Source organism: Myotis lucifugus, unplaced genomic scaffold, assembly GCF_000147115.1.
Source record: "Myotis lucifugus unplaced genomic scaffold, Myoluc2.0 scaffold_315, whole genome shotgun sequence".
Taxonomy (NCBI): domain Eukaryota; kingdom Metazoa; phylum Chordata; class Mammalia; order Chiroptera; family Vespertilionidae; genus Myotis; species Myotis lucifugus.
Window position 1 is genome coordinate 144153 of NW_005871363.1, and position 27412 is coordinate 171564.

At 53.7% G+C, this 27412-nt stretch overlaps 1 protein-coding gene across 2 annotated transcripts in view; it reads right to left on the reverse strand.

Moving 5' to 3' along the window:
• The window catches only part of CNTN4 (contactin 4), a 182278-nt gene that overhangs the window by 9324 nt on the left and 145542 nt on the right, over nt 1-27412 (reverse strand). Inside the window, exons 12-14 of one of the 2 annotated variants that reach the window (XM_023764058.1) lie at nt 20502-20629; nt 3424-3599; nt 2531-2651 (exon numbers count right to left, since the gene is read on the reverse strand). In XM_023764058.1, coding sequence (XP_023619826.1) covers nt 2531-2651; nt 3424-3599; nt 20502-20629 — 425 coding nt within the window. The remainder of the gene's footprint in view (nt 1-2530; nt 2652-3423; nt 3600-20501; nt 20630-27412) is intronic. The other variant, XM_023764059.1, reaches the window with a different exon arrangement.

Below are 27412 nucleotides of genomic sequence, written 5' to 3' on the forward strand. Positions count from 1 at the left end.
CCATGTCTCTTTCCTCCTCCACAGTCACTGACCACCGGCCCCTCCGCTGAAGGGAGGGGCTGGGAATCTGGGCGCTGGGGGTGACTGATGTTCCACGGGGACATTTCAGCCTGTCCGTCAAATGCCGCCTCCATAGAACTGGGGCCATCTTCATCCCTGGGACCTTATTAACCAGATAAAGTCCAGACGACGATAGGATCTTTTTCTCAGCAGCCTTCGCATCCCGGCTTTCCCATCCCCCCCCCCCCCCCCCGCCCCAATGAGGCTCCTTCGATGCCTTTACAATCAGAGCCCCAGAGGCAGACAAGTGTCCCCAAACCCCTCCGTGCACAGAACCGACAGGAGGGACCTGAGCCCGCAGCTGGCGGCTGAAACGGAAGCGCAGGGTGGGGAGACCTTGGCCGCTGGAGATAAGCCGGGACCTTCAGGGCTCTTTGAGTCCCAGCCCCCCCCGCCCCTCCCCGCCATGTAGCTACGGCCTTACGTAATGTTGACAAGCTTTGTTGTGGGGAAGTGGGGTCCCTCTTTCAAAACCACTCAATGAGCAAATGCCTGTCCTCCGCACAGAATGTTCCCGTGGTCAGGGCTCGGGACATTTTGCCGCAGGCCCCATGGAGGGGACGCTGCGTGATGCCCGCGTCCCTGGTCCCTCCCAGGGAGGGCGCCCTTTCCCGCCGCCATCAGTGGCGAGAGAGTAAATCAGGTGATCACAGGGGACCTAGGACCGTGGTCAGCAAACTGCGGCTCGCGAGCCACATGCGGCTTTTTGGCCCCTTGAGTGTGGCTCTTCCACAAAATATCACGTGCGAGCGCACGTACAGTGCGATTGAAACTTCGTGGCCCATGCGCAGAAGTCGGTTTTCGGCCTGGGCGAGTCTATTTTGAAGAAGTACTGTTGATATCTGGCTCTGTTGACTAATGAGTTTGCTGACCACTAACCTAGGATGTCCGAGCCAGACTCACAGCTGGATGGGGTCACATTCAAAACCCCCCCACAGGGCAGGGACGCCCTCACCGGCCCCGGGGACTCGCAGAAGGCACTGCCCAGCGGAGAAGATGGAGCGAGGGGCTGTGCTTAAAGGGGATGCTAATCGGGTGGCCCCATGAACTGATTAGACTAGATTTTCTTTTAGGCTGTGTTGGCAAATTTCTCCTGGCACTTAATGTTATTTTCTGTGAAATGAAGTATACAATATCATTTAAGAACTTCAAGTCTCACTGATTTAAATTTTTATTAGTGTAATTTATTGGCGTTTAAACTGCTGATCTGAACATTATCCTAATTAAATAGAGGATAAATTTTCAGCAACTGAATTCTTTGGTCCCCAAGGGGAGAGCAGACCAGCCTGGGTGATTTTAAAGTGGAAATAAACACGTTTCCGTAAGTTCTGCTGTGGGTGGCTCCGCCCCGGTCGGAAGTGTTTTCCCTATCGCCCCTCATCTGTGCCATTACTGAGAGGGTTTTAAAGGCCATTTAAAGGGGAACCAAAGCAGGCAGTTAACTTCTCTTGACAGTTCAAGCTGGCAACTCCCTCACATCCCCCTGACGTGCTGCCTGGGGAGAGAGGAGCTTTCCGTGGCTCCAATAACCCGGTGCTGTGTGCTGAGGCTCGCCCGCGGGCACACCCCACAGCCCCCGATCTCATTTTCATGCAGCCACAGGGCTGCTGGCCCAAGAAGCCTCCCCCGAGGTCCCCATGTGGGGTCCAGGTCGAGGAGACGCTGGCGAGACATTAGTTTGATGTTCTGAACGGCTCCCCTTTCTGTGGGTTAGAAAACAGCGGGCACGCTGGTACGTACACCAGTTCATAAAGATTCTACATTTAATTTAATTTAAACCTATTTCTTAAAAGTCATGCACTTGCTCCCATACAGAATGGTTTGTGGGGCTTGGCATTGAGCCCATCGGTGTGGCTCAGCGGGAGCTCACGCCTAGTAGGCTGCGGCCAGGCCTCGAAATCCCCCCCAGTGTCAGCTTGCACATGAACTCCCAGCTCAATGACGTCCCAGGTGCCAGCGGGTGTGCACGGGACACACTGTGCACTTCAGAGAAGGAGGAGGAACCCGGGGAAGCTGGGGATGAGGTCATGTCAGCCACGCTTCCAGCCCGGGCTTCAAACACTCATTGGGGTCAGCGCCCATGAAACCTGAAACAGCACAGCTCGAGGCCTCCTTAAGCCACCAGCTTTCCGAAACGTATTTATACGTTTTACGTTGACTGTAAGTAGTAGAGCCATCTGTTACCACCCGCATACAATGTTAAGCCACCAGCTTTCCTTCCTCTGAAGGCATCCCAGGTCCCCTCCGCCGGTGGCCAGGCCCAGGGGTGATCTTTGATACAAAGCAGCCTTCCCCGACCCTCTCCTGTGGGAAACGGATGAGCAGAATCTATGGAGACTGCCCGCCCCTAGTCACAGCGTTTCGCTTCTGACTTTCGTTCTCAACCGCAGGAGGTTTTAGAAGTCTGTGCAGGAGAAGATGCCACGGAACTCTTTTAAGGCCGAAAGCCAGCCCCCGCCCCCCACGATACCTCTGACGATGAGGTCGGCGGCCGCGGACAGCTGGTCCACACTGGTCTGGACCGTGCAGACGTATTTCCCAGCATGCTTCAGCTGGATGTTCCGGATCATCAAGTCCCCAGCTGAATCCTGCTGATAAAGGAGCGGCCACAATTAGTTCTTAATGAACAATTAGTTCTAAATGTCGTTACCACATGAAGGACGCTGCGGCCAACGGGTTGATTTTACCCTGGCTGATGGGAACATGAGTGATGCGAGCCGCAGCCGATTATTATTAAAAGCAGGGAGGCGGCCCCGGCAATAAGGACCCCAGCTTGTGCGGAACACACCTGGAACCAGACTGCAGGGGTCTGGCTTCTCTGGGACTCATTTGCCACCGGGGTTCGAAGCACGTGACTTACAGAAAGTGGGAAGCAGAATACTCCGGTCCATCAACTCCGGCTGGGGCCCAGCTCATCGGAAGTGACAATATGCCGCAAATTTGGGGGATCTGTAGTTAATCTCTGCTATATGGATCATGATGGCTTTGAAGGTAATTAAAATATACAATTTGGTATTTGATTTCCGTTTTAAAAAGTGCACGGAAGAGCCCAGCTGGTGTGGCTCAGTGGTTGAGCCTCGACCTATGAACCAGGAAATTAGGGTTTGATACCCGGTCAGGACACAGGCCCGGGTTGCAGGCTCGATCCCCGGTGTGGGGCCTGCAGGAGGCAGCCGATCAGTGATTCTCTCTCATCATTGATGTTTCTCTCTCTCTCTCCCTCTCCCTTCCTTTCTGAAATCAATAAGAACATATTAAGGAAAAAATAAATAGACTAACTTTGCGTTTCTTTTCCAGGCAACCGAGCTGCCTGAGTCAGCGCCACTCGGGCGGGTCCTGCGGACAGTGTGGGTGGACACTTACCCCCCCGACCCTCTCGAAGTGGTCCCCGTCTCTGTTGAAGTCTATCCGGTGTCCGTTGAATGACCAGGTGAACACAATGTCCAGCGAGTGGTCCTGTCTCACCTGGCAGGTGAGGACGATGCTCTCCCCGACGGTGACGTCCATGCTGGCGGGGGGCACCGTCACCCTCGTGGGGTCTGCAGAGTGAAGACAAGAGAGAGGACACGGGCTGGGGCTTGTGCAGGAAACTCGCAGCTTCCAGAGCCGCACTTTATTTTTTCTCACGCTGTGACCCCAAACCTCAGATTCGGGCCAGATGGTCATTTTTAAAAAAAATAATTTTATTAACTTCAAGGAGGAAGGGAGAGGGGGAGAGAGATAGAAACATCAACGATGAGAGAGAATCATGATCAGCTGCCTTCTGCAGGCCCCACACTGGGGATCAAGCCCGCAACCCAGGCATGTGCCCCGACCAGGAATCAAACTGTGACCCCTTAGTTCATAGGTCGATGCTCAACCACTGAGCCATGCCAGCCGGGCTCATTTTTAATATGAAAAGGTGAAAATATTTGTTATGGGATCAGCCTTCCCTGATCCACAGAACCCAGAGGGGATGTTCCCAGGACCAGGGGAGGCCCTGCTCTGAAACTGCTTCTTTGAAAGGTGTCCTGTCCCCCCCGCTGCTCTCAGCAGAAGGCAACGTTTCTCCCGCTGAGCGCACACAGGAAGCGCGTCCTTAATGAGAAGTTTCTGGGGCTTTCCCCCTCTTATCCACGTGATACATGGTTAGCATGGGAGATTTAAACAGGAAAGGTACAAGAAGTGACCACCCCTCCCCCCAAAACAAACAAACAAAAACAAAATCCTACCCACTCCCTTACTATCTGGCTCAAACCTCTGTTTTCATTTTGGTATTAATTTCCCTGTCTGTCTGGTTCTGAGTTTCTCACTAATTTTGTTTTGCACGGTCCTGTGCTACACACATACACTCTCCCCGAAATTCCTCTGCTTAATCTAGTAGTAGGTACGTTTCTTTCTTTGTCTACGTTGTTTATAATCTGCTTAATGTGCTATTAGGTTTATGAAGAGGTTCCAAACCTCATTTTGAAACTAGTAGGCGTTTTAGAAGATGTTATTACAGGTATAAAATTATTAATAATGCTGTAATGAATATCACTGACAAAGTGATATATGTGTTTTACTTTTTAAAAAAAATGTATTTTCTTTGATTAAAGAGGAAGGGAGAGGGAGAGATAGAAACATCGGTGATGAGAGAGAATCATTGGTTGGCTGCCTCCTGCACGCCCCCAACTGGGGATCGAGCCTGCAACCCGGGCACGTGCCCTGACAGGGAATGGAACCGTGACCTCCTGGTTCATAGGTTGATGCTCAACCACGGAGCCATGCCGCTGGGCTGGATATTTTTTATTTTTTAGTGAGGAAAGGAGTGGAGAGCAAATCACCTTAGAATGATTCTAAGCAAAAGTCTAGGAATCACTCCCTTTTGACACAACATGCCCTGGATCATTTTTGAATTTAAAAATTTCCTCACCTACCCATGAACAATTCCTGGCTACAGTTATATGCATCTACAGTCTCCCTGTGGCAGCATGTTGCCTAATTCCACTTGACCGAGCTGAACACCGATTTTGCAATGTGGATTTTCATTCACTGGTGGGTGTACCCACCGAGCGTGCATTGTGCGTCACGGGCCCGACACTATTAGGTGCTTTACAAGGACTGTTTCACGTATTCTTAACCAGCAGGCACTGTCATCGTCCCCACTTCACAGATGAGGACACATGTCTCAGAGGGGTCAAGGCGCCCGGCCCGGGAGTCACTGGGCAAAAGGGTCCCAAAGGAATCCCGCCCGTGTCTGTGAAGTAAAATCCCACGCGGACGGGGCATAGGGAAGGCACCGGAGGGCCTTGCTGGTGAAGGGAGTGCACCTGGTGGGCAGCCGGCTGTGTCTACGGATACAGAGTAAGGGACGATTTCCCTAAAATACACAAGCAATGACCTGCGCCCCTCGAGGGGAGGACGGGGTGCCACAGACTGTGCCTCCATGGTCACGGCCACATGCAGGTGACAGCCCAGGGCCCCGCCTGCAGTTGCTGCCCGGGAAGGACCGAGTCTGGTCAGCAGGTGGCGCTGCCATCAAAGCTGAAGGAGCAGCTTCCCTCCTTTCTGCTCCTGCTCCCACTGGCGGCTGTCTACTGGTTTTCAGGTTCCTCAGCTGAAAGCCTGCATCTCGGGGAAACGGGCAATAATTCTCAGACTCTTCTTAAAAAATACGTTTTTATTGATTTCAGAGAGAGACGGAGGGAGACAGAAACATCAATGATAAGAGACAATCATGGATCGGCTGGCTGCCTCCTGCATGCCCCTACAGGGCCTGTGCCCTGACGGGGAATGGAACCGTGACCTCCTGGTTCATGGGTTGACGCCCAACCATTGAGCCACACATTCTAAAGCTGTATTTCTTCATTTGCTTATGGATTTGAGGAGAAGTTACTGAGCAGCACAGGAAGCTTAAGCAGAGGGTCTTCCTACCTGGTGGACGTTACCTGCCACCCTGCCCCTACCTGATGCATAAAGGATGTATAAAGCTTTTTGCAGAACAAAAGCCAGGAACCCCACCCCCTTCCCTCCGCAGCCTGGGCAGCTCCTGACTCGTGGGTTTGGGGGTGGCCAGTAACTCCAAGTGCACTTTTCTCTCGAAACCCTTCAGGATGGACACGATGAACAGCCCTGGGCCCTGCCAGCCGCCCCGTGGGTGGGCGTGGTGGGTGAGGCGTGAGCTCGGCCGCTGGGAGAGGTTGTTCCTGTGGTATCGCTCGGCCCAGAGCCTGAGCTGTGTACAGTCAATGCGATTCCAAGGAAGGAGGCTGAAACGAGGAGAGTTCTCCATGGGGGTCTTGTGCCTGTTCTTCGCTCTGAGGAGGAGAGTGAAATGGGTAGGCAGCACCCTGTTGCCGGGCGGCCCGCAGCCTCCGCACCCACCCCAGCCGCAGGCGCCTGCTCCTGCATTGGGAGCTGCTGATCCAGAGAGAAAGGGAGCTCAGAGGAGGGTCAGGGAAGCAGGAAGAAGCTTTAACTAGTTTCTCTTCAGAGAGGTGTTGACGACTTTTCCTGCCTTTGAAGTTAGGCCCAGGGGACAGGAATCTGAAGTCACACCAAATTGTCTGAAGCCTCATCTACTCTGTGCAGAGGACAGCGGATGAGGGAGGGTGGGAACTGGGAGCAGAGGAAAGAGAGGGAAATGCAGAGAAACAGCAAGAAAGACTCGGCAGGGGGCAGAGTGCCCGCTCCTCAGACCAGAGACCAGGAGCCAGGCAGGCAGGCAGCAGGGGAAGTGGGGAGGGAGCAGCCAGCCTGTGGAGAACACCTCCTGCCTGGCTTTCAGGGATTAAAACCCAGAGCTGCGGGCAGCTGCGCCTGTGCACTCGGTCACCAGGAAGACGCAGGGGGCTCCTTCCACCGAAGGGGGCCTGGGTCGGAGCCTGGTCTGTTCCTAGTCCCAGGGTTGTTCCTCCATGACCGACTCTGCAGGTGCCGGTCTCCCGGTCTCCCGTGGCGACTGTGGGAAGCACCAGGTCTCGCCCAGCCTGGGGATAGGCCGCCTTAGGGGGCCATTGCTGGGGCAGAGAGAGAAGTCGCTTTCTGCTCTGGTTGGTTAATTGGAAACAAAAATCAACTACTTCCTCATTCCAGAAGCATGTTCCTTACTTGAATTAAAACAGACGCCTTGGGTGTGTGTGTGTGTGTGTGTGTGTGTGCTTCTCTGAGTGTGTTGGTATGCATGTGTGTTTCTGTGTGTGTGTCTGTGCCTGTGTATGTGTGAGCGTGTTTTTCTGTGTGTATCCAGATGTCTGTCACTTGGTACATCTTTTTGTTGTTGTTGTTAATCCTCACCCAAGGATATTTTTCCATTGATTTTTAAAGAGAGAGGAAGGGAGGGTGAGAGAGACAAAGAAACATCGATGTGAGAGAGACCCATCGACGGGTTGCCTCCCGCACGGGCCCTGATGAGCCTGCGACTCTGATGTCTTAAAACCACCTGGTTCCGGGTTTGACCACGTGGCCCCATTAGGCGCGGAGCCACCGAGAGGTGGTGGGCTCCCTCTGAGCTGCCGGCCCTCGTCTGTAATTGGGAAGAAATGGTGTCTGGCAGGCCAGGACGGCTATGCAGTTCAGACTGAGTTCATGGAATTTAACGTCTTCATCAACCATAAGGCGCTGCCCCGGCAGGAGATAGGGTTCCTGCTGCTACTCCGGATGCGGATGCGGGGATCTGCTGGGGAAAACGCAGGAGGAGGGGCTCCTTCCGAGGCTCAGGAGGGGGGCCGTTCGGACAGGAAGAGCTGGTGGTCTTGAGTGAGGCTCCCAGGACAGCTGCTGGCTGCTCAGTGAGAGCCCGAGACCAAGCCATTCCCGCTCCCAGCACGGACGCCGGCGCACAGGGGCTCCTGTTCGACTGCCCAGCGCTTCAGGCCAGTGGCTCAGTCCCCAGCCACGTCAGCACCAGCAGCGGCCTGGCTCCACGTGTTGGAGGACCGTGTGCGCTCAACCCGGAGGAAAGGGTGCCATGGAAATGACCAGGAGGAGGACGAACCGTGGAACGGATGAGAAAAGTGGCAAGTTCTAGAAGAATCAGAGAGCTGGTTAGAAAAGGAGAACGGAGAAGGCGCAGCACCTGTAGGGCTGGGCAAGGAGGAGAGAACTCGCCTGCCTCCTGGTGACGAAGATGCCCACGCCCCCGGGGCTGGAGGAGGTGACGTCCACTCTGATGCTCAGAGATCTGTCTGCAGGAGACAGTGTGGGCGACGTCACGGCTCACGGGTTTAGCTTTATGACCGTGGCCACGCGTAAGGCTGCAGGGTCTTTATCCAGGTGGCCAACTGCTGTGTTTTATGAAACATACCCCCCCCCTTTTTAAACATAGTTTATTGATTTCAGAGAAGAAGGAAGAGGGAAAGAGAGACAGAAACATCAACGATGAGAGAGAATCATGGATCGGCTGCCTCTTGCACACCTCACACTGGGGATCGAGCCTGCAACCCGGGCATGAGCCCTGACTGGGGGGAATCGGACCTCCTGGTTCATAGGTCAGCGCTCAGCCACTGAGCGACGCCGGCCGGGCAGCCCCTTTTGTGTGGTGGCCACCTGGTAGGTCATTTACATGGCGTGGGCAAAGAGAAGAGAATAAGGCGATTTTCTGTAGATGCCTCGTCCTGTGGACTGGAATGCTCTCTCCAGGTTCACGGTGAAACACGGGGACACCCTGAGGCCTGTCACCGTCATTGAGCACTGGCACTGTCCCCACCGCCAGAGGTCGCCTGTATTCTGTGTCACCAGGTGCCAGGACCTGGGCCCCACACCTGCCCGTGTTCTCTTCCAAAACATAGCCCTGTCTTGCTTGTCCATCATGCACACGGCGTCCCCAGCACATGCGAACACGCTACCAGCGGGTAACGCACTGCATTTTCACTCCCTTTCAGGGTTAATTGATTTGACCTAATGCGTGAAGCCAGACTAAGCTTTGCACCAGGAGAATTTAGCCACCAGACTTTCTGATGGGGATCCATGACAGACAGAGTTTACGGAACAGAGCTGGCAGCAGCCAGTGACACCGACCGGGATGATGCTTGACGTTTGCGATGCCACTGCTTCCCATGACCAGCAGAGCCTGGACCAGAACGGCCATCCATTTGAAAACAGGTGTTGACCAAAAAAATTTACTCATTTCTGTAGAGTCTTTTAAGTTTTGAAAATGAACTGTATGTTAGTCAACACTGACTTTATAATCATTTGTGCCTGGATCTTTCCAAGAAAAGCAGCTTCCCCCAAACACGCGGGGTTGGGGAGGGAGCCAGCGACATTTAGTGCGAGAAAAACGTGCGTGCAAGTCTCCAAAGAAATACTGGAGCCCTCACTGGTTGGCTCAGTGGATAGAGAGTCGGCCTGAGGACTGAAGGGTCCTGGGTTCGATTCTGGTCAAGGGCACATGCCCAGTAGGGGGGGTGCAGGAGGCAGCCGATCGATGATTCTCACTCATCATCGATGTTTCTCTCTCTCCCTTCCTCTCTGAAATCAACACAAATGTATATTAACAACAACAACACGGGGGCCTGTAAGCAATGACGACACCTGCCTCGCTTCGTGAGGACGCCGAGAGGAGAGGAGAGGGACGGCTCCCGCAATGAGGCCCGATGCTCAGGCCGCTGCTGGTGAAAGGACCCCTGGGAAATTCAGTGCACAGACCCCCTTTGCTGGCACCAGGACAGACCCCCAGCGAAGCAGCGCGGCGTTCCCTCGCTCACTAGCCGGCAACGCACCCATCTGAGGACGACCCCCGAGGGGCTTCCAGGCGAGAGAGTCCGGCTCACGGTGCCCACGCCCAGCCTCCACGCACCCGTGGCCATCACGGGCGCCGTGACTAATGCCGCGGACAGGACAGTCTGACCTGCGCCGGGAAGATTAACAACCGGGGAATCGCCACGCGGGCTCCGATCGTTTGCTATGCTGATGTCTACAGCTTCCTTAATGGATTATTTGAGCGGTTTATGGGGCATGGCCAAAAGTACACTTTATTGAGGGACATGACGATCTGAGCCGAGCTGAGCTGAGCGCAGTGAGGTCTCTGACTGTGAAATATGAAATCTTTTGAAAACCTGTTTTCACCTCTTGCCTTCTCTTTCATGTAATTCCCCGGAGGCCCGGCATCACACAAGGACGAAGAGTAACTCTCAGGAACTCCGGAGAGAATCCCCAAGGATGCTGGGAGATTGCTCACCTCACAGGGTCACGCCAAGGCGCGTGGGGGTGGGAGAGGGGGTGGGTACCCCCCTTCGAAGGGCCATCCGTCCTTCAGCAGGGGGCAGTAGAATTTTCCAGGAATTCCTAACCTGGCTTCCAGGACAGGGTGTGAGTCCAGGATGCTAAGCACGGACTGAGCACCCGCCCCGTGTCACGCACCGGGGTCACCCACACGCAGGCCCTGCTTCTCTTACAGGCGCAGTGAGCTGGCCCTGCTTACACGGACGGATAACCCGAGCACAGTGGCGAGCTGGGCCTGAATAAACCCGATAAATTACGTAGGTCTCGACGCTGCGGGGCCTGCCCTTCCTGTGCTAGTGGACTATTTGGCCACAAATAATTTACATTTGGGGATGATTTTATAGGAATAGAGTCATAAAAAAGCCACAAAAGTAATCACTGGGATTATGGATGAGACACCGTGCTAGCTTCCTCCCATAAATTATCTCATTTCCTCCTCATGCCCAATCTATTAGGCTCTGGGAAGTCCGAAACCCTCTGCACAGCAGCGCAGGGGTGTTCTTTATTGAGGCGCGAGCCCATGAGGAAGACGGAGTGGTTGGGAGGCTCCCACTGAGACGGGGGTGCTGGGAAGCAACTGGATGGTGGGCGGACAAGCCCTGCAGCCTACGCTGCGACGGGGAACTACAGGCAGCAGACTGGCTCCCTGTCCAGAGCTCCCCCTCCACCCTGCCCTCCCTGGGGCCGGAACTGTGGAGCGAGGCAGCACTGAAAGTCCTGGATGGATCATGGGACCAATGCTTCTTAGCATCACTTAATCCCCAGACTGTTGCTCGCTCTTGCCCTCCCTTCCTCCCTCCCTCCCTCCCTTCCTTCCTTCCTTTTTAATATGATTTTTGAGGGAGAGGGAGAGATGGAAACATTGATGAGAGAGAAACATCGACCTGCTGCCTCCTGCACGCCCCCTACTGGGCGGCCTGGCGCGCCAACAACCCAGGCTCATCTCTGCAGCCCCAGTCTGTCCACAGGGCCCGCCGGTTCACTCCGGTTGGGATGAAGAATTACATGGCAGCCTAGTGACGTGTCCTCCCTGCCCCCTTCTGGCGCCCGGCCCCGCCTATTTCACGGCCGCCTCTGTCCACGTCAACACCTGTGTTGCCCGGCCGTCCTGCACGATGGGATTCTCACCCCCTCGGAATTCTCTCTTCTGGGCAGCACACAAGCACCCGTCGCACTGACCTCGCCCATTGCTCTGCATCCTGGTTTTCAAGTCCAGGCAGCTTGGCCTCCCTGTGCTTTGAATTAAACCAGGTGACCTGACAAACGACAGCGTCATTTGGGTCAGACGCTGCAAGTCACCGCGGCTGGGCCGGGGGCGCCTTTTGGAGGCTATTGATTCAGAGCAGCTGACACCCATCTTCCCGGCACGGACGAGTCCGCTGGCGGCACAGAAATGATGGCCATCTCGCCGCGAAGGTTAATCAGATACCTGGGAGCTCGGCGCCGCCCCTCGATAAAGCACAAGTCGCTCCGAGATCAATCGCAGACCCAGCTGCCCACGCCGTGTCCTCGGATCAGGGGACCGCTCCCCAGCCAGATGCTGTGCGGGCAGGGACTGTCTCGCCCGCTGAGAGCACTGATTTGTGGCTTTTATAATCCATGCACAGGGGTAAACAACATAAATATAAGAAGCGGATATAAAGTCATGATTTACTTGTTCTGAGAACGAGCCACTAATCTCTCAGGCCTTGGCTGCTCGGAAAACACGGCCGGGCTGTAGGTAGGTTTTTAGGGGCCGGAGCAAGATGCAAAGGGAGGTGCTCTGAGAGCCGCTGGATCACTGCTGGGGAAGCGGGGGGAGCAGTGGGAGGTGTGGCAGCGCAGTGATATTGACTCTCATTGACAGATAACTGCTGCCCGGCCAGTGTAGCTCAGTGGTTGAGCATCAACCCATGAACCAGGAGGTCATGGTTTGATTCCTGGTCAGGGCACACGCCCGGGTTGTGGGCTCCATCCCCAGTAGGGGGCGTGCAGGAGGCAGCCGGTCAATGGTTCTCTCTCACCCAACAGGTCTGTGGGCTCCAGTCAGATGAGCTCCAAGAGCCCCCAGTTTGTAACCTGTGGTCACAGCAGACGTCAAAATGCTGCTGGTGTCTCCTGACACCCCTCTTCCCTCTGCTCCCCTCACTTCCTGCTCCTCAACCGAGGAATCTGGAGGCAACTGCAGACCTCAGGCTTCGCCACTTCCTCCTGGGGGCGGGGGCGGGAGCGTGGACCTGGGTCTGAACCCATGCATCCTGTAGGGAGACACCCGGGACCCTGGAGCACGTCCACCCGAGCTGAGATCCACCTCCGGAGCCCCTCTGCTGTGTCCCCCCATCTCTGCCACCAGCTGCCTCCCGCACAAGCCGACGGGGGGACTGTCGGCCCAACAACCCTGACTTACTCTCAAGGGTTTAAAGCTCAGGCATGAGCAGAGGTATCATCGACGGAACTTCCTCAGATTCCAGACTAAAGAGAGGGCCCTTCACTGGACTCTATTTTAGACTGTGCTCCTTGCAATTAGCGGGATAACCTTTTCGGCCCACACTGCGCTGCTGGTTATGGATCACTTCATGCTGGGAGGGAAAACAGGATGCCGGGAATGAGAAAATGAAGCGGAGGCCACAGAATCCTGCCCAGGGGCACGCTCCTGCCGGGGGCAGAGACGGACAAGGTGGAAATACATTCCTCAAACCACAAAACTGCGGACCGATAGCGTTTCAGTGTTCACAGGGTCAGCATCATTCGCACAGTCCCTGGGTCGGCCCTGAGAATGCGGGCAGGTGCTCAGACCACACACCCGCCTGCTGCCCCGCACTGGTCCCCAGGCCCACGTCCCACGGCAACTGATATCACGCCTAACGACAGGATCACTGGCCTCATCTTGTGCGTGGCCTAATTATTTGAGACTTTTTCCTTTTTTAAAATCCTCACCTGGGGATTTTTAAAAAAATTGATTTTAGAGCGAGAAGAAGGGAGAGGGGGAGGGAAAAAGGGAGAGGGAGAGGAATGGAGAGAGAGAGAGAACATAGATGTGAGAGTGAACATCGATGTGAGAGTGAAACATCATGAGCCTCTCATACTTGCCCTGACCAGGAATTGGACCTGCAACCTATGTATGTGCCCTGACCGGGAATTGAACCCACAACCTTCTGGTGTACAGGATGACACACCAACCAACCGAGCCATCCTGCCGGGGTGAAACTTTTTCCTTTGATTGAACAAAAATAATACCCTCTGCTCCAATACTTCTGCCATATGTAGGCGTTTCCCAGGGGCTTGTTAAACATGAGGATTCCTGGCCCTCGGCCCTGGAGATGTTGGTTTGGCGGCCCAGGGGAGGGGCCAGGAATGCGCGTGTACAAAAGACGCCCCGACAACTGTGATGCCTGTGGTCCCGGGCCCACAGTTGAGAGGGCAGGAAAAGGACACGTCATCTGTGTCTTTGACTATTCCCTCACATCTGGGTGGCATCAGAGAGTCCCCTGGGCCCCTATACTGGTCTCTGTCATCGATTTCCATGGTCTCACCCATGAAGAAGTGTCTGTGCAAACGGCAAGGTGACCAGATGTCCCACTGAGACTGAGGGCAAAGCCGATGGAGACAGACACCTGTGACATCAGGAGAGGCCTGGGCGTGGCTGAGGAAAGTCTACAGAGCACAAGGCCCTTCTGATCGGACAATGGATCCCACTCTTTCAGACAGAATGCAAGCTTTGCCTACATGTAAGCAGTTCTACTACTGCGGAGAGAGGGGGTTAATACGAGGAGGGGTGACATGTTTTCCAGTTTGGGAAATCTTTGAGCTGCTGGACCTAATCATCACCTGGCCACGGCTCCGGACTTTCCCACACTGATTGTGGGAGTGCTGGAGGCATGTCAGAGGTCACGTCAAAGGCCACGGTGCTTACATGTCCTCTCCCACCTCCAGTCATCCACATTGAGCTCCTCAAATGGCTGCTAAGAGAGACAACCATCTGCCCTGGCCGGTTTTGCTCAGTGGATAGAGCATCAGCCTGTGGACGGGAGGGTCTCAGGTTCGATTCCACTCAAGGGCACGTACCTTGGTTGCAAGCTCGATCCCTGGCTGGCCTGGTTGCGGGAGGCAACCCATCGATGCATCTCTCTCACATCGATGTTTCTCTGTCTCTCCACCTCCCTCCCACTCTCTCTAAAAAAAAAAATCAATGGAAAATGTCCTCGGGTGGATTAACAACAGCAGCAAAAAGACCACCGTTCTCACCTTTCAGAGACGGACCTTGCTGGAGTCCATCAGAGAGCGATGATGGAGATGCCAATTAACTCGCTCTCATCTTGCTCAGATTCTGTATTTAACCTAAAGGCCCTCGGTCTTTTGGGCGGTTTGCTCAGATTTGATTGCCTTTGACAACCAGAGAAATTGAATCATGGCGTGGAGGGGCTACCCTGCCTGCCTCGGGCACAGAGAACAGACACCAGGAGAGGAAGGGGAGTCACTCATGAATTAGTCTCACATGTGTCTTCTCTGGCTCAGGGTTTGTGAGAGACCAAACTATTCTTTTTAAAAATGTTTTTATTGATTTTTAGATAGAGAGGAAAGGAGGGAGGGAGGGAGGGAGAGAGAGAGAGAAACATCAATGATGAGAGAGAATCATTAAACGGCTGCCTCCTGCATGCCCCCTAGTGGGGATCGAGCCTGCAACCCTGGCATATGCCCTGACCTGGAATCAAACCTGTGACCTCTTGGTTCATAGGTCCAGGCTCAACCACTGAGCCACACTGTTCTTTACAGAGTTGGGATCCCTGGGATCACCTTGAAAATGCAGAAGGATGGATGGAAGACACACACACAGACACACACACACACACACACACCTCTGCTCCTGAGAGGGCACATGCCCATAAAACCCGTCTGTATGGCCCAGCGGTGCTCTCAAACCACAGAAAGCTCAGGTATTGAGGCAGAGAGGACGAAAGGGCTTAATTTTCCTTCCTTTTGTCAATTGATCACACAATTAGCCATTTAAAACCCACCTCAGCTTTGGAATTGACAAAGACAAAACAAAACAAAACACACCCTAGTTGGAAACAAACTGTATTGATCTTCAAGCGTTTTATGGACGGAAAAGCTCAACACAGACCACCCCCGCTTCAGGAGGGGAGTGGCTCGCAGATGACAGACGGAACCGGGAAAGACGCCCGTGAGGAAGCTGCGGGCTTTCAATGACGTGTTTGGGAAATACATAACCTTAATGCCGGGCATGGGCTCAGCGGGGGTGGCAGAGGCAGGTCAGGGATCTGTGCTCTTTAATATCACCTTCCTCTCATCACATCGACAGCCACGTCGTCCTGGCTGTGAAACAGCGGAAACCAGGCGATGAGTTCGGCCCGTGCCGCCCTGAGTGGGGAACGCGGGCCCCGGGCCAGGCAGGTGGGTATGTCCAATGCGCTGCTTATTATCCGCGGGTGGTCACACGGCCAATTCAGCAGAGTCAGCACCGCCCGGGGCTCCGGATGCCGGAAGGACGCCGTGCCGGGCCTCACTCCATGAAGTGGCCTCATCTTCTGTTGCCTTGTTTGTTTTGGTGATTTTGATTGATAAGCTCTCATTAGGAAATAAACCATCGATTTCATTCTACAATGGAGTGTTTTCCTTAAAAGAAAGCGTTTGGATTAGGAGTTAAATAGCACCAGTAGTAAGGCTTTCTCTTCCAAAGCATCTGGGAGAGAAGCCGGAAATTAGTCCCACCGTGCGGGTGATTTTACTATAATATCTGACCACGTGGAAGGAGCCCCACCTCAGGTCTTCTTTTTAATTTGAGGTTGTATAGATAGAAAATGACATTTTTTTTAAACCAATACTTAATGGTCTCATTTCTACAATTAATGGTCTTCAAAATTTTTGAAAAGATTTTTAAATTGATTTTTAGAGAGAGAGGAAGGGAGAGGGAGAGAGAAATATCGATGTGAGAGGAAACATCCATCAGCTGCCTCCTGCACACCCCCTACTGGGAACTGAGCCCGCAACCGGGACATGTGCCTAACCGGCAACCTCTCGGTGCACAGGACGATGCCCAACCAACAAAGCCATACTGGCCAGGGCTGGTCTTTAACTGTGTATAGACTTCCAACCTTTCCCCTCTGAATACACATTAAAATTTTCCTTAATAAAACGTTACCGGTGCAACTAACGCCCCATCACAACCTGCGATAGCCCCTGAACTTGAATTTGCTCGGTGCATGTGCGGAGTTCCTTGGGGTAGGACAGGGTTTCTCCATGTGTGGTCTGGTGCCACCAGCTCGAGTCGGTCCAGGTCATTTTGGATGCAGTTCAGCAGGTAACTATGGTAACAGCAGCCCAGCTTCACGCCCTGCCTTCCCTTCACGCCCAGGAGGGGATCCGAGGGGGTGGGTTGCTGTTACCACGTTACCAGGCTGAACGACACCGTGTTCCTCTTCCCTAGGACCGACGCCGAGAAACACCTGTCAGGTGGGACCCGCACAGCGAACTTCTGTGTCATGCAGGGCGGGGCCTTAACTGCTGCAGAGAGACAATGGGGTAGTAGCAGCGCTGCCTGTCAGCGTAGCCTCCCCCCATGCAGCTCCCAATCATGTGGACAGCCGCCAACCCTCTGTTCAAAGGCCGGATATTATGCTTTGTGTTAGGATTGGGGCGGGGGGGGTCTCACTTGAGAACTGTTGTTGCTTAAAATTAAAACCACAGCCCAGCCAGCGTGGCTCACTGGTTGAGTGTCGACCTATGGACCAGGAGGTAGCGGTTTGATTCCCGGTCGGGGCACATGCCTGGGTTGTGGGCTCCATCCCCAGTGTGGGGCATGCAGGAGGCCACAGATCCATGATACTCGCTCATCATTGATGTTTCTATCTCTCTCTTCCTTTCCCTTCCTCTCCGAAATCAATAAAAATATATTAAAAAAATTAAAACCACAAACCCAAATCCCGAACACACTCTAACCAGCTTGAAAAATGAAACCACTGAAATGCAAGAAGTCAGATGAGGGATGGAATTGAGAGCCCCCTGGCGCCTGTCAGGGTCCTGCTGTCTGAAGCCCTTGCCCCGGGGGAGGGGAGTATCTGCCCATCAGAGGTCCGCCCTAACCCTCCTGGCCCTGGGGTGGCTCAGTCCCACCCGCTCCCCCCTCTCCTTGCTGACCCATGGTGACCTTGCTGACCCGAGGTGACCTTGCTGACCTACAGTGACCTTGCTGATCTGCGGTTACCTTGTTGACCTGCGGTGACCTTGCTGAACCATGGGGGCGGGGGGGGGCGGTGCTAGGAAGAGAATGGGCTTTAAAAGCGGTGTTAACGACAGAATCACAGTGACAGGTCAGAGAAGGCTGTTCTGATGGCTGACCTTCCCGGTGTTTCTATCACATTCACATCAGGAGGTGAAAATGAATACAGGGCCTTCTCTGATAAATTAGTCTCTTTGTAGCTTTCCAAGATGAATAAAATCCAGGCCGGGTCCTATTGTGGTTACGCTGCCCCATGTGCGTGAGGGTGGGGCTGGGCCCTGGGACGCCCCTCAGTCCCTGGCAGGGGTCTTGCGGGGTTCAGAGCGGTTTCTTGCCTCTCGGGCTTTATGGGGTCGGTGGATGTCACTGCCTCCCTGGGGCCTGGAGGGCCCTCGGTGCACCCACTTCCCGTGAATGCTGGTGGGGGTCAGGCCCCAGGGCTGGCGACATGTTCCCTAGACGCCCCTGACCTCCCTCCACGCACGACTTGATCAGACAAAGCTCCCATTTGTCTTTCTTCCCACTTCATCTAGAACAGTGGTTCTCAACCTTCCTAATGCAGTGACCCTTTAATACAGTTCATGTTGTGGTGACCTCCACTTCATAATTAAAGCATAGTGATTAATCACAAAAGCAATATGTAATTATATATGTGTTTTCTGATGGTCTTAGGTGACCCCTGTGAAAGGGTCGTTCGACCCCCAAAGGGGTTGTGACCCACAGGTTGAGAACCGCTGATCCAGAAGAATAACGGGAGGGTCCGAGGACCTCTTTGGGGACGCCGACCCCACTGAGCTCTAACTCTGGAACCAACCAGTTCTGCCCGGCCACCAGGCGAGGGTGTCCTACGTCACAGCCGGTCCCTGCTGGTCTCGGCCTCCTGTCTGCACAGCCTCCAGGCTCTTCCTGCTCAGCCCTCCCCTTCCCCCATCTTTTGGAGATTTCAGTTTGTTTTAAAAATATCTTTTAAAATTGATTTTAGAGAGAAAACAAGGGAGAGAAGAGAGAGACATTGCTGTGAGAGAGAAACATTGACTGGCTGCCTCCTGCACGCACCCTACTGGAGATTAAGTCCACAACCTGGGCATGTGCCCTGACGGGAAATCGAACCGTGACCTCCTGGTTCACAGGGCAATGCTCAACCCCAGAGCCACACCGGCCGGGCAGGCATTGCCATTTTATTAAAACATGACAATAGCTACTACTGTTTCCGAAGTCCTAGGCACGTGCTAAACACGTAACGTGGGTTATCTCAGCCGCCGCAACATCCCACGTGTACGAGGTCAGCAATGCTTGTTGCCATGAAGGCTGGTTATGTGTCCAATGTCTCAGGCCAGCACATGGGAGAAATGAGGCCCAAAGTCAGATCTCTCTGACCCCACGCCCCACCCTTAACTGCTGCTGACGGCTGCTGCCTGCATAACATCTCCATAACTGACAGGTGCTCTGCGACAGGGCTCAGCGCGGCACCTCAGATGCCCGGGATCTAGCTGGTCCCTGGGCCCCCTTCCTGGCTGAGGGCTGACCGGGGTCTGGCTGGTCCCTGGGCCCCCCTTCTTGCTGAGGGCTGCCCGGGGCCTGGCTAGTCACTGGGCCCCCTTCCTGGCTGAGGGCTGCCTGGGGCCTGGCTGGTCACTGGGCCCCCCTTCCTGCTGAGGGCTGCCCGGGGCCTGGCTGGTCCCTGGGCCCCCCTCCTGCTGAGGGCTGCCTGGGGCCTGGCTGGTCCCTGGGCCCCCCTCCTGCTGAGGGCTGCCCGGGGCCTGGCTGGTCCCTGGGCCCCCTTCCTGCTGAGGGCTGCCCGGGGCCTGGCTGGTCACTGGGCCCCCTTCCTGGCTGAGGTCACAGACATTAGCAAAGGGCTCCGCTGGAGTTTGTTTTACCAGGACCCTCTAAGCGCCTGCCCTTTGCCCTGTGAAGCAGAGAGAACATGTGGTCAGATTCGCCGGTGCCATGGCCCCGAGTGGATAATTAATAGACTGAAGTCACGGAAGTCATTCTAAACATAGACCTACTCTGACTCCGGGCTTTCCAATTTTCACCGGCACAGACATGCGTCTTTCGAATAAAAAGGCTTCCCCAGATGGTCGGACTTGTCCAACTTCCCATGTGACCCCGGAACATGTAATCAGGTGATTCCTAAGGTTCCTCCGGAATCACCATTGAGGCCAGTATCCTTCCTGGACATTTTTATTTGCCTGAGGCCCTCTCACTTCACAGAGGGTGCCACGCAGGGGCAAGAAGGGAGTCATAGGAGGGGACCCAGGCATCTCTCTTATGGAGAGACAGACACATGAGTGAAAGAATCCTGGTGCGGCAGGAAGAACCAACAGACCAGGATTCCCGGGTTCACGTCCCTTCTGCTTCCCGTGACCCCGGAGCTCCACGTTCCTCAGTCAGAGCATTGCTAAGGTGCCTTCAACTCAGAAATTCTACGAGGAGGCGTGAGATAAAGCAGCAGAAATGCAGATGACACGTCATTGAAAACCACACCCCTCACAGCTCCCACTCGGGGCTCAGCCCAACCCATCGGCCCGGTGTGGTGCTGGGAGCGTGAGGGACGACCAGGTGCATGGAAATTTCTATTCCCTCAAAACCGGCCGCGCAGCCCAGAGGAGGTTGTTAGCAGATTAACCCACAGCCTCAGCCCCTAGGACCCAGACGGCGCCCGCACGCATCGCCAATGTTGCTGCTGAAACTGTCGCTAAAAACAGGCTTTGAGTCGTGGGTTTTCAGTGTTGGCCCTGTGTTCCCAGGCATGAGTCTGGAATCTACAGAGACTTGAGCTGTAATGAAAGGACTGGCGATACCGCGAGTCACACCATCCTGCACACAGGGCCGTGGTCCTCAGGGCTGAGCTGGGGGATTCGGAAACGAGGAAGGCTGTCCGTCACACCCGCCCCGACAGCCCCTCGGGACGATCTGTGGCAGCGTGTTTGCCACGACGAGTTAATTTAGAAGCAGCGACACCTGCACAGCGGGCTCTGAGCGATGCCACGCCTACAAACCACATGACTGTTCACGCCGGCGACCTCCGGGTCCTTACCCTTCACCACCAGGCTCCCCGTGCTGCTCGCCGTCCCGAAGTGGTTCGTGGCGACGCAGGTGTAACTCCCGGCGTCGGCTTTCGTCACATTGACGATCCTGAGGCTCCCGTCTTCCGAAATGGTGATTCTGAAAGCAAAGCGGATAAACCCCGTGGTGAGGCTGCCTCGCAGGACCAACGGGCAGGGATTCCTGTCGTCTTTCAAACGGTAAATCACGGTTCATCACTTGACAGTTTCCTCTTTTATTTAAGTTTTAATTTAAGAAAAAAGTTTTAATTTTTAAAATATGTCTTTCTTGACTTTAGAGAAAGGGAGAGGGAGAGAGAGATAGAAACATGGAGAGAGAAACATGGATCGGCCGCCTCCTGCACGCCCCCTAATGGGGATCGAGCCCCCAACCCGGAATTGAAAGGGTGACGACTTGGTTCATGGGCTGACGCTCAACCACTGAGCCACGCCGGCCGGGCGGATGATCTTTTAAAACACAAATTGGATTATTGGATCGCACCCCTCACTCCCCAGACTCTAACCACTTAGCACACCGGCCAGGACCCTGTTGTTTCTAGATGAGGTTTTGAAGTTTCCATTTCGTTTTAGTTTCCCCACCTTCGCCTATTGGCCGACTGGTAGCTATTAGCTTGATATTGAACTTGGTGCTCCTCCAAACACTCATGACCAGTGATCGAAGGAGATGAAAGGAACTGGAAGTGTAGATCCGCTCCTGGCTCTGAGCAGGGGGGTCTCTTTTGAAATCATTGATGGTATCAGAGAAAAGAAAAAATGACAAAGCAGAGAGGAGCAAAAATAAAAGCAGGACACGGGACTCCATTTTCCCCACACGGAGAGAGGTCATCTGACTCACCACACGGTACATCACCTCCTGCAGAGAGAGGCGCCCCCCCCCATCCCCGGGGATTTGGGGCCCACAGAGGACGGGCAGATCTGGAATTCTGCCATAAATCGACTCACTCTCGCTTCGTCCGAGGCTCTGGGCTACAGACACAGCGGAGCTGGCCTTGTCAGTCCCATAATCACAGCTGGCAGGGGACACGGGACCTTGAAAAATGCTGACCTTTGCTTTTGGGGCCCGAGTGACAGGTGACAAAAGCTGCCACCTGCACCATAACCCACCACCTGCGGGAGGGTCGTCCCCTAAAGGGGACCGGGGTTTTCTGAGCAGTTCTGCCCGCAGGCCCCAGAGATGGCGAAGGGGCGGCGTGTCCTCGCCTGCCTCCGGGTCACAGGGACATGGCCCTTCTAAGAGAGGCCCTTTGACATACAACGTAGAGGGGATGATGGGTTCCTGTCTCCCTCTCAATAGGCAAGCAAGGGACGGATCACCTTGCCCAGCTGGTGTGGCTCAGTGGTTGAGTGTCGACCTATGAACCGGGAGGTCATGGTTCGATTCCCGGTCAGGGCACATGCCCAGGTTGTGTGCCCAGGAGACAGCCAATCAGTGATTCTCTCTCATCATTGATGTCTCTCTCTCTCTACCTCTCCCTTCCTCTCTGAAATCAATAAAAAAAAAACCTAAAAAAAGAACAACCACGTGTCTGGTCCAGGGGCAGAGATAGGAACTCAGGTATATCAGTGATCAGTGAAGTTTGACAAGGATGGCGGGGGCCTATGGGTTAAAAAGAACAGATCGCTGTGCATCTGACCCAGTTAGAGCAAAGCACAGGATAATATCAAACCCTGTGTGCACTGTCTGTGTGTGCAGCGCCTGTGTGTAGCACCTGTGTGTGTGCACTGTCTGTGTGTGCAGCGCCTGTGTGTGTAGCACCTGTGTGTGTGCACTGTCTGTGTGTGTAGCGCCTGTGTGTGCAGCGCCTGTGTGTGCAGCGCCTGTGTGCACTGTGTGTGCAGCGCCTGTGTGTGCAGCGCCTGTGTGCACCGCCTGTGTGTGCACCGCCTGTGTGTGCCGGGCTTCCCTGCACACCTTTCTCTAAGAACCAGCACACTGCATTTCTCACAAATCTGGTCCATGAGGCTCTTGTGGGAAGGGGGAGCTTGGAAGATGATGAAAGGAATGTAGTTAGGAATCCTGAAAGCAGGGGTGACCTCAAGCAACACACCAAATGGGCAGCAATTCTTTTCAAAGAAGGCAGCGCAGTGAATTATTCAAATTGGGTAATGCTGATCATAACAAAATGAGATGGGCTGATATCAGCCCAACAAAGCATGCCTTTGTCGCTTCATCTGTGCCCAATGTCTCAGGTCAGGGGACACAGAACTGTGAGACAGGGTTGCCTGGGGCCGGTGATCAGAGCGAGAGGGGGAACTTAATAGAAATTTTCTTCTGTGTGTGTGTGTGTGTGTGTGTGCGCGCGCGCACATGGGTTAGGACCAAAGGTCTAAAACTAAGAAACAGAACGACCATTAACATTTATGAGTTACACGCGGGATGAAAAACCCGATGTTAACAGCGAGTTCAGCTCTTAACAATGAGGTGACCCGAATAGTAAGTGACGTGGGGAGACTCACTTGGCAGCGGTCAAATAGCCCAGGGAAAGCAGATGAAGAGAATGGAAACCACAGGAGGTCTGCATAATGAGCAGCCGACCATGAATTAGAGCTGCAATTAGACCCCTGTGCTCGGAACAGGGAACCGGGCTGCTTCTGCAGGCAAAGCGCTCAGGGGCTTCCGCACCTGCCTCCAGGACAGTGCAGGGGGCCCACAGGACAGCCCTGCGGCGGTCTCCTCCTTGCTGCTATTTACCACCCAGTTTGCAAGTTTACAGCGTCTTTTCTTGTCCTTGTTGTTAATCTCACCTGAGGATATTTTTCCATTGATTTTTGGAGAGTGGAAGGGAGGGAGAGGGACACAGAGAGAGACAAATCGATTGGTTGCCTCCCACACAAGCCCCAACCAGGGCCGGGATTGACCCTGCAACCCAGGTATGTGCCCTTGACCGGAATTGAACACAGGACCCTTCAGTCCGGAGGCCGATGCTCTATCCACTGAGCCACACCGGCTAGGATTTCACAGCACCTTAGTCCCACTGCAGTCGGAATGCCCTGCCATTCCTGAAGTCCCCGTGGAGGAAGAAACCCCTAAAAGCTACTGGAAAGTGAAGTTCCCAGGGATGCTAAAACCTGAGAGGAACCATTTTCCTTTTGTGAAATTAAGCATAAAATTTACTTTTAGAATAGAAGTTGTGCCTTTGCACTTTTCCACGGTGTCTTTCTCCAGGCGACCCGCTCCCAGGTTCCCACGGCTACCAAATGACTTACTCCAAGCCCTCCAGAATCCCACGTTGTTTTTAGGTTACGGGTACAAGCTGGCCTAGTTTGGAAAATGTTTGGCGAATGTACATTATGGTGTGCTGGGCTCCCGGCCAGCTCATGTGACATCACCGAATCACTTCCAGGTCATTCACCAGGGTCACCGTCGGAGGACAGGGAATGAAGGACAAGCACAGGCGTGTATGTTTATGTGAAAAGCCTGCCTGGGAAGAGCTGTTGCAACATGCCTTTGAGTTTCTCTATCATCGAGCCGTTCGTGGGCCATCCTGTGCCCGTGGGGCCACGGGCATCTCAGAATAAGCCCGGAATCATTAGCTATGAAGAGATCGTCCTCTTCCTCATTTCTGCAGCCTCTCCGATGATCAGACGAGGGAACCCAAAGCCCTTTGGTCTTGGCCTGCTCCGTGTAGCCGGGGCGGCATCAGGCCACGGGTGTTCCTGGGCACCTGCCGCCTGTGAGGCTCCGGATGCGAGAGCAAAGCAGCCACACTGCTCTGGTCGCGGGGCCCTTGTGGCGTGGATGGGCCGGCTCGCCTGTTGCACCTGGTGAATGGATGCGCCGGGGAGGTGAGGTGCACCTGGGGGGAAGGTGGGGCCGTCACTCTTCGGGAGGTGAGGGACCCCAAGTTAAACTCTCAGCTGTGTCATGAACGAGTGTTGAGTGAAAGAGAAATTGTAAGCTTTCTAAACCATGGTTTCCTCATCAATAAATGAAGCATTGGGCCCGGCCGGCCGTGGCTCAGGGGTTGAGTGTCGACCTATGAACCAGGAGGTCACGGTTCGATTACAGGTCAGGGCACACGCCTGGGTTGCGGGCTCGATCCCCAGTAGGGGGCGTGCAGGAGGCCGCCGATCCATGTTTCTCTCTCTCCCTCTCCCTTCCTCTCTGGAATCAATACAACTATACTTAAAAAATACATGAAGCACTGAGTCACTTTAGGGACTTCAACAGCTTAACTGACAAGCAGGTGCTCTGAGCACTGAGCGTGTCGGGTGTACCCCAGGCTGGTGTTGCTGTGATGAGCCCGGGATCTCTGGGTCCTTTCTCCAAGTCTGGCCCCTGGACCAGCGGTGCTGGGATGCCCGGGGGGCTGCTAGGAAATGCAGGATCCCGGGCCCCAGCTCAGATGTTCTGAGTCAGAATTTTTATCTGAAAAACACTCCTCGATATTTGTATGCTCCTCAAAGTCAGAGACGCGCTGAGCCACATAGGAGCGGACTTGGACTTGCAACGCGAGTCTCCCGGTTCTCAGAGGGCAATGCATGGGAGAATCGATACAGTCACTAAGCCGATTTAGTGGGAAAGAAATATAATTGGAAGACTGATTTATTCCCAGGGGCTGCTCCTCACTAATCGATGGCCCGAGACAATGTGGCAGCCCGCTCCAACCGTCCTGTGAAGAATCAGCGGCCACCTTCCCAGTGTCCTTGCCCCGAGAGCCACCGTGGGCCCCTCAGCTTCCATCCCCCAAGTCCCACCCTCCCACCCATTCCCGTGTGCTCCCGTGAGCGGCATTTCTGTCCATCGCCACCGAAGAATGTGGACACGTTCGCCCTGGGAAACAAAGGCCTTGGGGGGCCGGGGACCGTGGGGACAGGAGAGGGCAGCCTTCCAATATTTAGAAAAATGTTTGAGAAATAAGCTGGGATTTCTCCTGCACCACACCAGGGAGCTGGCTTCCAATGCAACGACAAAACCCTGTTTATGGATAAACATTTTGATAAAAATTCCCTAAGGGGTGCAATTCTCCACGACAGGCATGAGCTTCTTGCTTTCTTTTTTTTTTAAAATTGATTTTAGAAGGAGCAAGGGGTGGGAGGGAGAGAGAGCGAGCAATGTGAGAGAGAAATATGGATCAGTTGCCTCCCACATGTGCCCCAACTGGGGATCGAACCCACAACCTTTTGGTGTACGGGACGATGCTCTACCCAACTGAGCCAGGGCAGCATGTTTCTTTCACTGGAGGCATTTCCAGCACCAGAGAGCTGAACGGGCTAGCTTTTCTTGGAGGGCATTTACGAATCAGAAGGATGTCTAACTGATGTTTAAGGTCCCGACACCCGATAACTCCCAAGGTCCCAATGACACCACGCACGTAGTAACTTACATTTTCAAAGGTAATTGTCTCTGGCATGTTTCTGCCAGTACATGCCCCCCGAGCTGGAACAGACTCTGAAGAAATAGGCCCTGTGTTTTATAGGAGGTGCCACTAAAGGCAGGGAGACAAAGATTTCCAGTATCAAATAGACTGAAAACGTTAGAGCATGTTTTCTAGGCCAGTTTCTCTTTAGAAAAGGTTTCTCAAAGGTTATTCTGTGCAGATGGCTTTGTTTCCACCCTCAAAGCGTGACGCCGAGGCTCAACCACTGTCTGGCCGCTTCGTTCTCTCCAGGCCTCGCTGACAGCACTGCAAAGGGTAGCAACAGCCTGTGTCTCCCCAGCCATCAAACAGAGCTGCTCTGTGTGGCCAAGAGGGTGGCCGTGTTCTATTGTTGAGGAGGTTTGGTTCAGGGATGGGTACATCATCTCCAGCGGGAATTCAGTAACACTTTATAAAGTAGGCACTGAGGCAAATAAAAATATTTTTATGTTTGTGTAAGCCATGCATGGTCTCAAGGGTGGTCACTTGCGATACTGAAGCTATTTTTATAGTTGCTGAAAAACTACGGTGGAAGACATTTTTTGAAGATGTGCATCAGCTAGCTATCACTGCTTAACAAATACCCCCCCCCCCCCCCCCCCGATCTGTTGCTTAAGTGACAAGCATTTCTTTGGTTTACATGCTAAGAGTTGGCTGGGGCGCCAGGTGTGACTGGGCCATGTGTCTCTTCCTTATCCAGCAGGCTTCCTGGACCTTGTTTTCGTGGTGGTGACAGGTCTTGAAAAGCATCCAGGGAAAGCTCCAGTGTGCAAGCACTTTTGCAGCAGTCACGTGCATACATTTTGCTAACATTCCACTGGCCAAAGCAAGTCCCACGGCCAAGCTCAGGGTCAAGGTGGGAGAGCACTGACAAAGGGCATGGGTCTAGGTAAGTTAAAAATACAATCAATCTGCTTCTGGATTCAAGGAATGAAGTTAATTTATGATTTAATATCAGAAGAAAGTCATCTCTTTTCAAGACTATTTTTCAGGTAATGAATTTTACTGGCTCACTGATTTCCCTTTTGGCTTGCAATACTAGGAAGCTCAAAATATTAATATGTATTTAGTTAAATCATTATTAATGTATTAAAGGCCCAGTGCACGAAATTTTGCACTCAGGGGCAGGGGGTCCCTTAGCCCGGCCTGCACCCTCTTGCAGTCCGGGAGCCGTCGGGGGATGTCTGACTGCAGCTTAGGCCCGCTCCCCTATGGGTGCACACTAACCGCCAGGTGGCAGCTCCTTCATTGAGCGTCTGCCCCCTGGTGGTCAGTGTGCATCATAGCGACCGGTCATTCTGCCGTTCGGTCAAAATGCATATTAGCCTTTTATTATATAGGATGTTTTCCTCCTCTTCTACATGGTCTAAATGTTCTACTTTAATAATCTGATTGTCTATATCTTGTATTTTAAGCTGCCTCAAGTATTTTTTGTTCTTGTTTTTGAGAGAGCTAGATGAGCAAAAAATACTTATATGTAGTTAAGGTTAAGAGAGAGAGGTTCTGTGTTTTAAAGGGCCATC